The sequence below is a fragment of the Mastigoproctus giganteus genome, chromosome 6, assembly GCF_048544385.1.
Source record: "Mastigoproctus giganteus isolate SK-2022 chromosome 6, ASM4854438v1, whole genome shotgun sequence".
NCBI lineage: Eukaryota > Metazoa > Arthropoda > Arachnida > Uropygi > Thelyphonidae > Mastigoproctus > Mastigoproctus giganteus.
The window spans coordinates 145,130,065-145,146,517 of NC_143580.1; the positions used below are offsets into that span (position 1 = coordinate 145,130,065).

Consider the following 16,453-nt stretch of genomic DNA (forward strand, 5'->3'; position numbering starts at 1 on the left):
TATTATACAAATGTACAAAAAAATCACGTTATATATGGGGTCAACAGGTTTGCTTATATCCACGGTTTCAGCCATCCACGGTAGGTCTTGAGACGTATCCCCCATGGATACGGGAGTCTTACTGTATGTATATTTCAATTTATTTATTATTTTGCTCTCTTTAATACTGTCTTTTAATGTCTTTGATACTGTAGTGTTGAAAAGTTCCAGTATTAAAATTTTAATACCACTATTAAAATTTTTCTCTGGTATTGCAATTCCTAATTAAAATGGTCTTTCAACTGTATAGTAAATATTTAGCTCGTCTACCACTTCTGCTGGGCTTTCTCTGACTTTCCAATTTGATTGATTAAGGGGCTTTTCAGCCGACCGGGCTAGCCGGGTGGGTAAAGTGCCTGCCTGACAACCCAAAGGTCGCGGGTTCGAATACTGCCTCGGGCTTGGATCAAAGTACAGTCAGTCCTCGTATAGCACGATAGTTGCGTTCCAAGAAACCCTCGTGCAATATAAACAAAGGCCCTATGGAAAAAACAGGGTTATGTGCCAGCCACCCAAGATTGAACACACATTTGTAACCAAAACATTACCAAACACAAGAAATAATCGTAATAAAATACTTACGTATTTTATTACGACTATTACGTAATAAAATATTGCTAATGCTTTTGCTTCTATTGTAAGCAAACTTGTTTTTTGTTTGATTTTCTATCCAAACAGATGATAGCCATTCCATCTCTTCCAGTTCTTTGTGTCTTAATCTAATGGATTTTAATTACACTGAGTTGTTCCTGCTATGAAAGTTGTTTTTATTATTTTTTTTTTTTTTCATTCTTTGTAATTCTCGGCGTTGCCTCATTTAGGTCTGTAGCACGTGCAATATCACATGGTCTTTCATTTCACTCAAAGCGTTTCACAATTTCATATTTTTTCTCTATCGACAGAGGCGGACTGGCCATAAGCCTTACCGGGAAAACCCCAGTGGGCCGGTGTGATTTTGGCCATAAACCATAGTATGAGACCACTATAAATTTTCCCGGGTAAGAATTTTTGACCCAGTCCGCCTCTGTTTATCGATATTGCTTTTCTTTTTCTCTCTGAATCTGCAGTGTCTTCAGCAGGACGCTTCCTTTTCACACCTTTTAAGTATTTTACTCATTTTTAGGGAATAAAGCACAATTACAAAACGAGGAGGCAAGCTTGATACACATAAACAAAGCTGCGCGGGTGTAGCAACTGAATAAACAACACCATAAAGACAGAGATACACTATTAACACCTCACATTTTACTAAAGCACATTTCTAGGGGGTTACCACCATAAAACAATAAAAACAATTTCCAGTTGCATTCCTGTTAATGGAATCTGTTATAAACTGGTAGTAAACTCGATCTAATTGCATTTGCGATAATACCGATAGCTGGAATTGTGTGGGTTTTTACCTTATTACGGTGAAATGTGTTTCCCCTTCACTTATATAAAAAAACAAATACATTTTCAGAATCTTCTCTTCATTCCTATCGTGTTGCGTTCAGTTGGGGTGATTTTGCATTCGACTGCCATTTCTTGTAAACACAAAGGCAAATCGTGCATAAGCGAATTCGGTTCGTGTTATATAATATATCGTTCCCCTATTTATAAATCGTGTATGATCGAATTCGTGTAGTGTAAACACGTGTTATACGAGGACTGACTGTACTGCAAAAACCTTGGGAGGTGCATTATGGCCACAGAAGCCGATGCGCCAACAACTACCAAAGGGGGGGGGGGCTTTCTAATTTACTCTCTTCTCTTTTGTATTTGCATACAAAAAGAGCTCTTGGTCTCAATTTTTAGCTCTCTTTGCTATTGAATTCTTATACCCAGCTTTTGTCTGTCTTATTCCATAAGTATTTTGTTACCTACATGCTTACAATACTCATATAAATCAGTATTTTGAAATAGTCTGTAACTGCCCCATGATTTTTTATTTTCCTCAACCTCTCTGGTCATCCACTTAGATATCTTTCTTTTGAAAAACCTCTCCACTGGAACAAATGCACTTTTAGCTTCCATGGTAAATCTTTTGAATATGAGGGGTGATCATTTAATTTGTGGACTGGTACAAGGTCATATCTTAACTCTCATCGTATGAATCATCTGTGGATTTCTCTTTCTCGAAATACTCTACCTTGAACTTCACACACACACTTTCTCCACCATCATACCCATGCATTAAATGCTTCTTGCAAGCCATTTTTCTAATGTCTGTGAAGTGATTCCGTTGTGGGTCTGCGAGGATCATTCTGTCGAACGCAAAATGCTTGCCATTTAGAGCTTTCTTCTGACGAGGAAGCGGGGGGTGGAGGCTAAGTCCAGTGAATAAAGGGAATGTGGCAGAACCTTGGCACGTATGGCAGTGATTACTGCCTGCATGATATTAGCCATATGGGGCCTGCCATTATCTTGATGGAGAAATTACTTCACGCTAGAAAGTTCAGTCACACTGGAATAACTTGCCCTCTCTGAATTAACTTTGGTGGATCTTTTAACTGATAGTCACTTTTTGGCAGGTTTGTCAAATTTGTTAAAAGTGCTTTCGAGCGCAGACATGTCACTGGATAGGGCGACCTACCTCCTCGTGGTGGGGACTCATTGTGGGGGAGGGGGGTGAAGACACCGTCCCCACTGCGAGGCTAAATGGTCATTCTGTCAAAGTCATTTTGATTTGATGGAGAATTGCATTTTGTATTATTACTATGTTATAAGATGTATAACATTACTAACCATATCACAAGATAGTACAATGCAACACTGAGAACTAGATACATATGGGCGGAAGCCCAGGTGGCATCTAGGAGAGAGGCTCTTTCAAATAACAAATGACACTGGAATATGGCGGTCCTACCAAGACACTCATTACCATATGCTTCATTCATCTCTTTAACTGTTTCCAATTCATTTAAGCCCATCTGACACAATTATGAATCACATATCTCTGTTCAATCTGTAAGTTTGACACGATACTTGCTTCAAAACAATTATCAGTGACATGCAACAAAAAAACTCTTCACACAAGACTAGCTTGACAAGTACTGGCATGTACACACAGAGTCTGTACAGAATGACCACTGCATATCCCCGGAGCAATATGGCCTTAGTTGCTAATGCTCCTAAAAACCAAAATAACAACATAACAACAACAAAAGACAATCCTGGCTTTATCAGATGAGCAACAGACAGTGTTCTATTCACATGCAGGACTCTCTGACTCTGTCACAGATGGTAACTCTTATAACTCCTTTATTTATAAACTAGCCTTAGAAAATTTCAACCATATATGGACAAGGTTTCTGTTGAGCTGAAAAATCCAAAAACATTGGGAGCTGAATGTGGTGTTTCCAAATTTCTGACAGATATTAATCTTTAGGATTCGGGAACGAGAAATCGGAATTCTCGCGTATTCCCGAAATCATAAGTTATTCTTATTTTTCGTAACGTTTTATTTACATGTTTTTAAATAATAATGAGTGACCATAATAATAAACAGTGAATCATTTTTATGTGATAGGGTTATACTAAAATTTTCAGATGTTTCTGTAAAAACGATATAATAATAAATGCATGGTTTATTATTATTATGTGACAATATTATATATTTCAGTAACATGTAAAAATGATCTCTACCTGATTTAGACATTTGATAATAGAAAACATTAAAAGAAGGGAACATTAACACAAAATAAATGCCAAATAAAGATCATGTAAAAGATTGAAAGATAACACCACAAATATTTAATATTTATTAGTTATTCTGTTTTAAAATGAAATTTTAAAACACACAAAGCATTAATTGCTCTATCTGATATTCTTGATATCTTTGTTTTGTGACAATATTCCAGACAGAAAAATTTTTCATTTTGCATATCATATCATATCATATCATTGCATGTCATTTTGCATATGTCAGAGTATTCCACAACAACATTCACATCTTCTCTTTGCATTTCTTCTGTTAAAGCACATTTTCCTTTAAAAAGTCTTTCCATTAATGATTTTGCTAATCGAGCTGTTTCATTCTTGTTTGCCAAAGCAAAAAAGTTGTCCTTTTCCACCTCATATGAACAACTATCATTGCTTAAATATTTAATGAAGGATACTAGATCTTTATTCCTGTGTTTAAAAAATTCATTTCTAATTTCTCTTAAAAGCATACTGCTCAAAGCAGAATTCAGTTTTCCAAATTACTAAAAAGAAACTTAAAAATTCCTTTGCTTGTTAGAAGATTTGCATCATGATTACTTAATGCTTCAACAATTGAACAGGTTTTAAGCAATTTAACCTATCTCTCACAATTTCATAATATTCCTGTTTCCATAAGTGACCAAGCTTCAGCTGTCATAAAACAATTTTTATTGGATTTAGGATCTTTTTCTCTTTCTGTGTTCCAGCATGTTTTCCAGTCCAAAATGACTTGTAGTGCCATTTTTTCACTCTTGATTATTTCTTACTGCAAAAAGAGAATTTCTCGCTGGAGAATATTTAAACAGTTTTACAATTTTTCTTATACTAAAAATTGCTGGAGCATCATCTTGCAGATCATGCTGATCGGCTTTGGCTACATTATCTGAATCAGAGTCATTGTTTTCATCTTTCTCTTATTCAGAATCTGCATTGTATTCGCTTCTGCTGCTACTTGTTTTTGATGCTTCATCTTTCAACTTTTTGACGTAAAACACTTTCATTACAGCAAGGTAAAGTGCATGATTGTAACATAACTGCTGCACCATCACTAATTGTTGCAACCACATCTGCTTCAAGTTTTAATTCAAAGGTTTAAATCTTTCCTGAAGTAAAGATAGCACTTTATCTGCAGAACAATTCCCATGAATGTTCATGTATCTTCGATTCCTACAACTGGTCCACACATCTGTGCAAATGCTCATTTTCTTATTTTCAAATTTGAAAGCACCAAATTTCTTGATGTACAGTTGTTTTTTTTTTTTTTTTTTTTGTAGTTGTTGGCACATCGGCTTCTGTGGCCATAATGCGCCTCCCAAGGTTTTTGCAGTACTTTGATCCAAGCCCGAGGCAAGATTCAAACCCGTGACCTTTAGATTGCCAGGCAGGCACTTTACCCACCTGGCTATCCCAGTCGGCGTACAGTTGTTCTATTTTACTGTAATAGTTATGTATTAATGCTATAACTGATGATGGACGTTTTGGCAACTGCAGTCCTTTGCTTAAGAAACTTGCCCTAATAAATTCACTCTTTGAGATGGTGTTGATTGGTAATCCATCTACTGCTGCAAGTTTGCTTACCATTTTTTCTAAATCTTGTGACTCTTGTCATTTGACATACTGTAAAAGTTGTGCATTGTTTCTTAGAATTAGTAGGCATTGGCTCATCAGGATTATTTTCAGAGATTTTTTTTTTTTTTGTCCTTTTCATGCCATGAATATGTTCAAGATGCCTATGAAGTCCAGTAGTCAATGATGCTTTACATTGCAATTGTCGGCATTTCCTGCTTTTGCTTTCGACTTGACATCGGTGGATTCCTTTGAACCAGTAACATCTCTATGTCGATTGTTAAGCTTTAATTCTCACAGGAGAATTATATTTTACCCGATTTCTCAACTGATTTTTCTCAGAGTTCAGAAACACATAAATTTTCCTAAAAATGCCGGGAAGGAATTCCCAAAGAAAACACTAGCTGTGTGATTGCCATATTCTTATCCTAAGCAGTCTTAGTACATTTATTGGAAAACCAAGGTTTAGCTAAAATTTTAGACAAATAATTTTGATTTAAAATTCTAGTATTAGCCATATGATGCAAAGAAGCCTGAAGCTTTGCTTTTGTTGCAGTAACCAAATAAAAAGATAGTAATAATAATGATAATAAATTGGCATAATTTCCCAGTGGTTACATCAGCCCAACAGTTGGTGGACCCAAGATTGAGTTCCACCCCAACAAGAAGCAGAATTGCAAGTCACTTTGTTGTACCTACCTCCCCAAGATCAAAGTGACAGCTGAGGTTGAAAGTGGTGTCATCTAGTATTACTCCCAATAACTAACAGCCCCCACTTGACAGTGTACAGATCCACTTCTATAACTGGATGAAGAAGCTGAATAGAAGCAATGAACATATTGCATCAAATGATGCAGGATAGTCACTTGTATTCAGGCCTTGGTCAGAGGGATCAGTTCAAAAATCTGGCAACAGTCTCCCAAGGAAAACAGTGAAGTAAAGGGTACTGTCCTTCATATGGCTGCCACAAGAAAAGGGAAAATCTGTGCAGCCCAACCAGAAGTGCATCCTTCACAACTGAAATGGGAAGAAATGCCAGTGCATGAAGTGGAACATCAAAATGAATATATTCATCATGTAAACACACTACAAAGTAACCAACATCATAAAGTACAGGACCAACATCACTTGATAGAACCTGATAGCTTCTGCAGTCTTGGAAAAATCGAGCAGGATATGAGTGACTACAAAAAATAACAAAGAATATAGAAAATAATGAACTAGAGGAGGAAGATCAAGAAGTACAACCTGGAGTGGGAACAGATAAGGTTGTGATATCCAGAACAGAAGACGAGTAGTAGAAGACCCTAGCAGAATTTGAGAAATGGACACCATTCACACAGCCATGTACTGTGCCACCATAGCAGCCACCAAGATCATGGAAGAGAAACCAGGTACCAGCATGGGAAAGAAGGCTTCAATATAAGATAGAAGAGATGAGTCAAGATAGGCCAACTAACCCTGTGTCAACAGAAAATAGAAGTGAGAAACTGATTGGGAAAAGTTAGGAGCACCTTAAGAAAGACATCACCAACTGCAAACATGAGCCCAAGAATCAGGGATAAAAGAATAACTACACACCCTGAAGCAGAACATTCTTGCACTCAGCAAGAGTATTTCAATACAGAGAGAGAGAGAGAGAGAGTGAGAGTGAGTGAGTGCCCAGAAGAAAACAAACTAGATCTCTGAAGAAAACCAAAGTGCCTTCTAAAGAGGCATTGGATAAGAGGAGAATTATGACAATGAACCATCCAACCAGAAGGCAGTCAAGCAGTTCTGGGAGGCAACCTGTGAAGCAGTGAAATTAGACATAATGCCCAGGCTCCTTGGATAGACTTAGAATGGAAGAAAGCGAAGGACATACAAGAGATGTCAGAATTGGAGGTTCATGAGGAAGTCCCCCAACTGGCAAACCCCAGGAATAGACAACATCCACAACTACTGGTACAAGAAGTGCAGCAGCAGCACACATAAGTGCTTAGCAGCGCAGTTCACCCAGATGGTAAGGCACCCCAAGACCATCACAGAGACCAAGGAATCACCTACCTGAAGGCTAAAGACAAGGATACTAGAAACCTGTGGAAAGTACAGACCGGTCACCTGTCTCCTAATAAGATACAAGATCCTGACCACATGGGTTGCCAAGAAGGTATTTGACCACTTAGAGAACCAGAACATAATGGCCAAACAGCAAAAAGGATGAAAGCAGATGAGCCTGCATCCTTTATGCTGTATTGACCATCAATACAGCAGTTATGGAGCAAGCCTGAACAAAGTACCACAACCTGTACATATCCTATATCGGCTACTACAAAGCCAGCTTCACACCGACAAACTTCCTCGAAGCAACCATGGAAAATGAAAGAGCATTAGGGAAGGAATCTTCTAGGTAGATGCCTTGAGTTCACTGCAGTTCTGTCTATCACTATTATTAATCATGGTGAACCTGCTGTCTACCCCACTTAATATCAGTAAGTATGGATATACCCTTAAAGAAAGAAGGAAGAACCTGTAGACCCTCTCCCATTTGATACACATTGATGACATCAAGCTCTCCATGGCAACTGAGAAGCAACTCCAACAGCTACTCTGAATCACTGAAGAATTCATGGCTGACATCAGGATGAATTTCTGACTAGATAAATGCAAAACCCACAAATGCATCAAGGGCAACCAGTCAGCCAAAACTATCAGCTGAAGATCAGTAAAGAGATAAAAGCCATGACAGAGGAAAAGACCTACAAATGCCTGTGGATGATGCAAGTTTGGCAGTTAGAACACAAGGAGATCAAGGTCTGCCTGACTGAGAAATACCATCAGAGATTCAAAAGCCTGCCTGCTAAAAGAAAAGATATATGGAGGGAAAAAAACACCTACACATCAGCATTAGTAGAAGCGTATGATCCAAGAAAGCAAGCTTATGCAGCATCAGCCAAAAAAAAAAAAAAACCCTCCCATTTCACTCCTCCATTAATTCCAAATGCCTGTCCAGCTCAGCCTTAAATTTATTTAGGCTATTAGCTTCCACAACAAAATACGGAAACCTGTTCCACCAATCAACTACCCGCTGGCTAAAGGCAAATTTCTGCACATCTATTCTACAACTGAGCAAGAGAAAGAATCCTATCAGCATTCAGCTTGCTCAACCCATTCAAGGCCTTATACACCTCAATCAGATCACCTCACAGGTGCCTACTCTCCATGTGCTGCAATTTGCAGAACTTAAGCCCCTTTCTTGGTAAGAGCACTCTTTTGTTGCCCTTCTTTGTACTCGTTCTAGCAATTCTACATCCTTCCTAAAATGAGGTGTGGCCTGACCATTGCCTTGTATAACAGGATAATCACCTCCCTGTCCCTGCCAGCAAAATTCCTATATATCATTGACAAGACTCCATGACCTGCCCTGGCAGCCCATCTGCACTGCTCAGTGAACTTCATATTTGACTGCACAATTACCCCCAGGTTTTTTTCACTTCCACTTCCCTGAGTGTAGTACAACATAGTTGGTACGTTTCTCTTCGGTTATTGCTACCCATATGCAGTACTTTGCATTTGTCAATGTTAAACTTCAGTTGCCACTTCTCAGCCCATTTTTCCAGCTTATCTAGATCCAGTTGGAGTAGCATACTGTCTTTACTGTTGTTAACAACCCTGCCAAACTTTGTATCATCTGCAAACTTAGACATTAAACCTGATATACCTTCATCAATATCATTGATAAATATACAAAACAACAATGGGCCCAACACTGAACCCTGTGGAACTCCACTAATAACATTTGTCCACAAAGAGCAGTGGCCACTGATTACCACTCTGTCATCTCCCACTCAACCATCCCTTTATCCATTGTAGCAACTTACCCTTGATGCCATATCTTTGCAATTTGTACAGCAGTCTTCCATGTGCAACAGTATCAAAAGCTTTCCTGAAATCCAAGTATATCTTATCTTATCTTCCTTCATGGATTAGGTGATCCACCTGTTCCGATCTCGAAGAGGTCTGCCCATCTTTTCTTCGGTCTTTCTCTTTTTCCTTTTGCTCTATATGTGTAAGCTAATTTAGGGAATCTATTATCGTCCATTCTTTCTACATGTTCTTTCCATCTTTGTCTATATTCTATAATTTTTTCATTAATTGAGTAAATCTTTAATTCTTTTCTAATATTTACGTTTGGTATTTTATCTAATTTTGTACATCCTTTAACATATCTTAAAAATTTCATTTCTGCAGCTTATATTCTATTAATGTCTCTTTGTTTTGGTATCCATGTTTCAGAACCATAAAGAATTTTTGGTATTGCCATTACTTTGTAAAATTTCAATTGTAGTAGTAGTAGTAGTGGCATGTGATGCAAGAAAGCAAGTGTATGAGCTTATGCAGCATCAGCCAAAAAAAAATCACACCATTGCCTCCAAATGCCTGTCCAGTTCCTCCTTAAATTTATTCAACCTATCAACTTCCACAACGACAGATGGAAGTTTGTTCCAGCAATTAACCACCCGCTGGCTAAAGGCAAATTTCCGCACATCTATTCTACATCTGTCTTTTCTTAAATCTTTGTGTTTCTTTCCTTGTTTTCTTAGCCAGAGTTCTTTTTATTGTTCCACATATATTTTGAAATTTTGCCAATTTCTGGTTCATATCTTCTTCGACATCATATGTTATATCACATCCTAGATATTTAAAATGTTTTACTTGTTCTAAAATTTTATTGTCTATAACTATTTTTGTTCTCACTGTGTTTTTCCCCTTAAAAGCCATTGTTCTAGTTTTCATTGTTGATATTTTAACTTTATATTCTTCTGTTATTTGGTTTAATTTAAATACTGCTCTTTGTAAATTATCTTCACTATCTTGAATAATTACTTGATCATCTGCAAATAACAGTGTATTAATCCTATTCTTTGTATTTAAATATATACCTGTATTAATTTCTTCTTTCCATTTACATATCATATCCTCGATATATATGTTAAACAACGTTGGTGACAAGCTACATCCCTGTCTAACTCCTTGATATAAACTCTGTATTATTTTTGTAAGATGCTTTGGGTATCCTTTATTACTCAATATGTCCCATCGTTTTGTCTATTTACTCAATCAAATGCTTTTTCACAATCTATAAATGCTAAATGTGTTTCTAAATTAAACTCTTTTCATTTTTCTATTATTTGTTTTAATATAAATATATTATCTGTACATGATCTTCCTTTTCTGAATCCTGCCTGTTCTTCTATTAATATTTCATCAGAGATAATTTTAATTCATTATTTATTTCTATTATCCAAGTATATGATATCAAAATTATTTTTAGCATTCAGTTCCTTTGTGACCACATCATAGTATCCAATCAAATTGGTCAGACATGACCTCCCTTTAACAAACCCATGCTGTGTCTTAACTATTACTGCAGTCTTGTCTAGATGATCCTGCAGTGCTTCTTTAACCAGTGATTCCATTATTTTCCCCGGAACACAAGTTAAACTAACAGGTCTGTAGTTACTAGTCACCTTTTGAACCCCCTTTGTGAATTGGTGATACAATGGGCCCATTGTATCACCAATTTTATCAATGGTGATACAATGGGCCCGATTGTATCACACCTCCAGTCCATGGGGACCTCCTCTGAGTCCAAGAAAGCTCTCATAATTATAGCTAAGGGTTTGCTTACTTCTTTTGCTGCCTCCTTTAATATAACTGGATAGATCCCATCCACCCCAGGTGCCTTCCTTATGTTTAATTTGAAAAAAAATTTCTCCTCCACTTTGCTCTCAGTTATTACAAAATCACTTTAGCTCCCTTAGTGTTTGATAAACTTCTGGCACTCCCCTCGTTGAATAACACCTGTGTGAATGTAAATGCAAAATACTCATTCAGTTTATCAGCTACCTGAGCATGATCATCAATAGTCAACTCATCTATGTTAAGTAGAGTTTTACATAAGTAAAGAACTCTTTGCTGTTTTTCTTTGCATCCTTTGCGAAAGATTTCTCGTAATCTGCATTCGCTTGCCTATCCTCCTTTGTGACTTGATTACAGACTAGTTTATACCTGCCATAGGCTTCTGTGTCACCTGATAATTTATATGCATCCCATGTATTTCTCTTCTCTGCTGCGAGCCTCATTAATTCATCTGACATCCATTTAGGTCTAAACCTTGAACAGTATATCTTAGTTGGAATGAAAAGCCTAATAGCCTCCAAAATTAAGTCCATTATAGAATTCAACGTTAGTAACATCATCAGTTGATCCCACTGTACAGAATTTAAAAACTGTCTGAGACCTCTGTAGTCACATTTATGAAAGCAAAAGCCCTTCCCTTTAGCCTTGATGGTAGTTACATCTTTAAGTAATTCCCACATCAATACATTGTGATCACTGTCATCCAGTGGTTACTTTATCTGCAAATTCTTAATGCATGAATAATCACTGCTGATAATCAGATGAAGAGTATTATTCCCTCTTGTTGCCTCTCGAACATGTTCCTGTAGAAAATAGTCGTCCAATAAATCCACAAAAGTCTTGCTGGTGTGCAAGTGACCAACCCACAAGTTCCAATCAATATCTGGAAAGTTAAAATCCCCCTTTACAAGACATTCTGACTTACTGGCCCTCTCTATTTCTCTGCACAATTGCTCATTATACTCATCAGATTGGGCGCCTCCGTAGCCAGGTGGGAAGGAGCAGCAGTGCGTAGCACACGCTTTCTTGATTAGACCGGGGTTCGAGCCCGTCACCACCAAATACGGAGGATGCGGAAAGGTCAGGGAATGACCACCGCATATTCCCGGAGCAATATGGCCTTAGTTGCTAATGCTCCTAAAAAAACAAATAACAAACAAACTCATCAGATTCATTAGGCCTATAACACACACCTACTCTCATTTTCCTTTCCCAGTGCTTATTTCACACCAAACAGACTCAACAGTGCATTGTCCACCAAAATCAGTTGGATGCACTTCCTTAGATTTTGTGTTTCTTAACTAACAGCATAAGCCCTCCTCCCTTCCTGTACACGTACTCCCCAAATTCCAATTCTCCATTGCTTTATCTGTGTGACACCACTTCTCTGATATTCCAACAATATCTGCCTTTGATGTCTTGACTAGCACTTCAAACTCATCAAATTTATTCGCTATACTCCTAGCATTGGTGTACATGCAAATATACATGCACCTGTTCCTGCTCTTAGTTACCCTAATACAGCCCATGTATTTACTTGTTCCAGTATGACTCCCAGCAATCCTGGAAATCTCCGTTACCTTGCTTTCCAGGCTGCTGCTCATTCTAATAGAAACTGTGCAAGAATCACTTTTGCCTCTGCCTGCGGCCACTTTTAACCTTTTAGTCTGTGTATCTCCCCCCCCCAAGCTAGCAGTTTTCCGACCCACCTAACAATGCCTCGATAGCATCAGCAAATATTCTTTCACCCTTTCTATTTAAGTGTACCCATCCCTGTAGAAGTTGTCTCTCCTGTCAACAAGCACAGACCAGGCTGAAAAAAATTCTACCCCTTGAGCCTTGCACAATCTCTCCAGAGCCAAATTGATCGACAAGGCTCTCATCATATACTCCCTCCAATCGTGTCTGTGCAGAATTGCAGACACTTTCACATTCAAAACTCGCGACTTTTTTTCAACATTCACCTGTACTTGTTGAGTAAATCTGCAGATCTCTTACTCTTAATGTCATTAGTTCCAACATATATAACAACATCACCTTTTGTGCCCTTAAAAGATGATATCTGTTCTACAACATAATCAACTTTTGCCCCTGGCAGACATACCCTAGTCCTGTTCCACCTATCCTTCTTGCATAGTATATTCCCCATTTCCCTGACAATAGAGTCACCACAATAACTAGTTCCTTTGGGACCAGCGCATTCTGCCTTGGAGATTGCCTCTATTTTGCCTGATGCACAGGCGCGAGCTCTGTCTTTGAGCTGAGAGCTTGATGGGCCCCTCATATTAATTTCTTCAAGGGCATTTACCCTACACCTCAAGCTCTCATAGATGCCCATCAGAATGCTGAGTTGGCACCTAATTTCTTGACACTCTAGACACATAGCACACACAAAGGCATCCTCCTTGGCTAGACTATGTCCTGTTTTAGAAAGGTCGGCAAACATTTCGAACATTTTTTTGAGACTGTGATGTGTTGGAGAATCGCCTCCTTTTTTTTTTTCTTTTTTTTTTTGGCTGATGCTATATAAGTTTGCTTTCTTGCATCATATGCCTCTACTAATACTAATGAGGAATAAAGCTTTCATCCCTGCAAGAATAATTTCACTATCTAAACAAATATTAGGATCAGAATAGTTAAAACAGGAATCCAGTTATGGAAAAAAGTAGAAATCACAATCATCCCATTTCAAATTCTTATAATGCCAAAGGACATGAAGCTGAAAATGGCCATTGGGGGAGGAGACTCCATCAGAGAAGAGACCATCACCAAACTGCAATCTAAGTTACTTAACAGACCATTTACCTTAACTTTATTGACAGGTTGGTGAAGAAAAGATCAAGTACAGAGATACAGTGTGTGTGTGTTAGATTGTGTGATATTCTGGTGAGTAAATGAAAAAGTTGAGTAAAGTCTTTAGTAATCACAAAAGCCTCCTTAGAATATCAACCAGCTTAAGTTGTGAACATAAAAATCACCAAGGGAAATTACTTTGTTAGCAAAATTAGACTGAAGTTGAATAATGGCCATATCATTACGTACCAATCATGATAACCAAGTTTCTGAGCATGGTAATAAATCTTGTAATTTGGAGCTGTAGTTGTTTCAAAGGGAAGATAAAATAGTGAAAAAGAATTTTGAAATTATGATCATGTGTCTTCAGTTTTAATGCAGTGTTCAGATTGAAAGTAAAAACTGAACTTGAGGAATACTAAAAATTGGCATGATGTCACTGTAATAGATATTTTAATTTTAAAATTTAATTTGCTTTGCTACAATTTGAGTGTACAATTTGACTTGCTCATCAATTAAAACTTGATAATAAAACTTGTATAATAATATCAACAGAAGTTAGTTTCTAATCGGAAGTGGGAATTGATAAAGCTCCTGAATTTTAAAGTGGGGCACGTTTTTATCTGTATTTTTAATTACCATATCATTTGTGACATTTTTCTCATCTTATGATTTCTTACTTTAGTAGTAAAGTTGGAAACATAAGTTGTAGTTCCCTTGTAAAAAATAAAAATATTGTTCTCCACTAACATGAAAAGTAATTTGTTTTGTTTTTATTTCATTGCGTTATTATTTGGAAAGAAATTTTTTTCTGCAAATGTTTTAACTACAACAAACTAAACATAAAATATTCTTAAAAATAATAAAATCTAAGGATATTTTATGGTTGTTCACATTCTTCTCTCTCTTTATCTGATTTGTGGTTCAGTGATAATACGAAAATATATATTTTTTACAGTATTCTAGAAATCAAATTTATATAAAGTACATGGAATATTTTATTAATTTGTAGAAACAAGAAAACAGCATTTTTTTATTTAACAAACATTTTAGAGCTTTTGGGTTTCTGTTTAACCCGCATACTTAAATCTATATCTTATTTTATACATATTTATTTTTATATTTCGTTTGCAGGTTTTTCTGTGACTGTGGAGCAGGGACTCTCAGTAATCAGTGTCAGTTACAAGGTGAACCAACCCAGGATACAGACACACTCTATGATTCTGCTCCACCAATGGAATCTCACACTCTTATGGTAAATTAGGCCTTATTATAGACTCTGCCAAATGAGCTGTGGAGAATGATATCTCCCTAGTTCCTCAATCCCAGTGCAGTTATCAGAAATGTTGCAGCAGCCTCTAGTCAGAAGATCAACATTTCATGCTCTTCCCACTGTAATCTCACTGTGTTTTTGAGTTTGTTACAGATATAAAAGCTTCAGTGCTGCAAGTGAAACCTTGTTTCCGTATAGTCCTTTGTGAAGATACAGTTTGTAATGCAGTTTACATACCTTGGAATAATTGACTTTTTTCTTTTTTTTTTACTTTTTTTTTTTTTTTTTTTTTTTTTTTTTGTGCCCTTTGTATATTGCTCATGGCTGGTTAATTGTGAGCAGCAGTGTATATAGAACTCACACCAAAACTTTGTTAGATGGGATCTGTAACTCTGCATTTTATAGCCATTGTATCTTCACAGTAACTCCATGACAATGAATTTGTCTGCAAATGCCAAAATAGCTGACACTGGTGTGTACATTCTCTTCTTTTAAGAGACATTATATTATTAGTGGCTTGCAGTGTAGACAGGTTTCTTGAATATTATATGGAAAGTCATTTAACATGTTGAAAGTTCATCACTGTTGGCACTTTTTTGTTAGTATTATAATTTGTGAATAGCATCTAATTTCTTTATTACTAATTCGGTTTTAAATTTAGTATAGTTTTAATGAAAATGCTTTTTTTAATGGGAAAGCATTATAACAAGAATCAAATACTTGCACTAAAATGAGAAAAAGGATACTGTTTGTATATATATAATATATATATAAAAATATAAATATAAAATATTAATATTTGAGAATGCTTATAATGTAGAATACGATTGCTGTTTTTGCCTGCCTTCGAAATTTTGACAGTAAAATATGGAGATGAATGGTCGATAAAGTGAAATTCATACCCACCTTTATTTTGTTATTGTCCACTTTAGTGCCATGTACTGTACACTTTTATCAGCATGTTTGCTGAATTTTTTCCTCACTGAAATTTTCCCACTCCTCGTACACCAAAACTTAAATCCATATAGTCTTCCCCATAACATTAGTCGAAAAATGATCATACATGCATACTACAAAGGAATTAACTTTTGGATTCAGAATGTTGACATTTATTTTCCCATTTTAAAGAGAAAATGTACAGGAAAGCTATATGCTGAGCATTTTTTTAAGTAAAATGGTTATTGCCAAAACACCTGAAGTGCTTTATTTCTTTGTATAAAATTTGTACTTGGTTTGTAGAATTTTCTTGTAAGCTCATTTCTTGATTGTGGTCACTTGGCAGTTGTGATATAGTTTGCATCTTCCTGTTGTAACACTGTGCATTCATTGTGTAGCATAAAAATGCCTGCCTTTCCATGACTAAGTGTAGTGCCTGAGTTTGATATAAGTTTTCTCAAATACAGTCGTATTCAGATGGAC

The 16,453-nt window shown here is 36.7% G+C and overlaps 1 protein-coding gene across 1 annotated transcript in view; it reads left to right on the forward strand.

Moving 5' to 3' along the window:
* Nucleotides 1–15,262, forward strand: part of FBXO11 (F-box protein 11) — a 513,763-nt gene extending 498,501 nt beyond the window's left edge. The window contains exon 20 of the mRNA XM_090375372.1: nucleotides 14,896–15,262. Coding sequence (XP_090231498.1) covers nucleotides 14,896–15,025 — 130 coding nt within the window. The 3' untranslated portion in view covers nucleotides 15,026–15,262. The remainder of the gene's footprint in view (nucleotides 1–14,895) is intronic.
* Nucleotides 15,263–16,453: the final 1,191 nt, after the last annotated feature.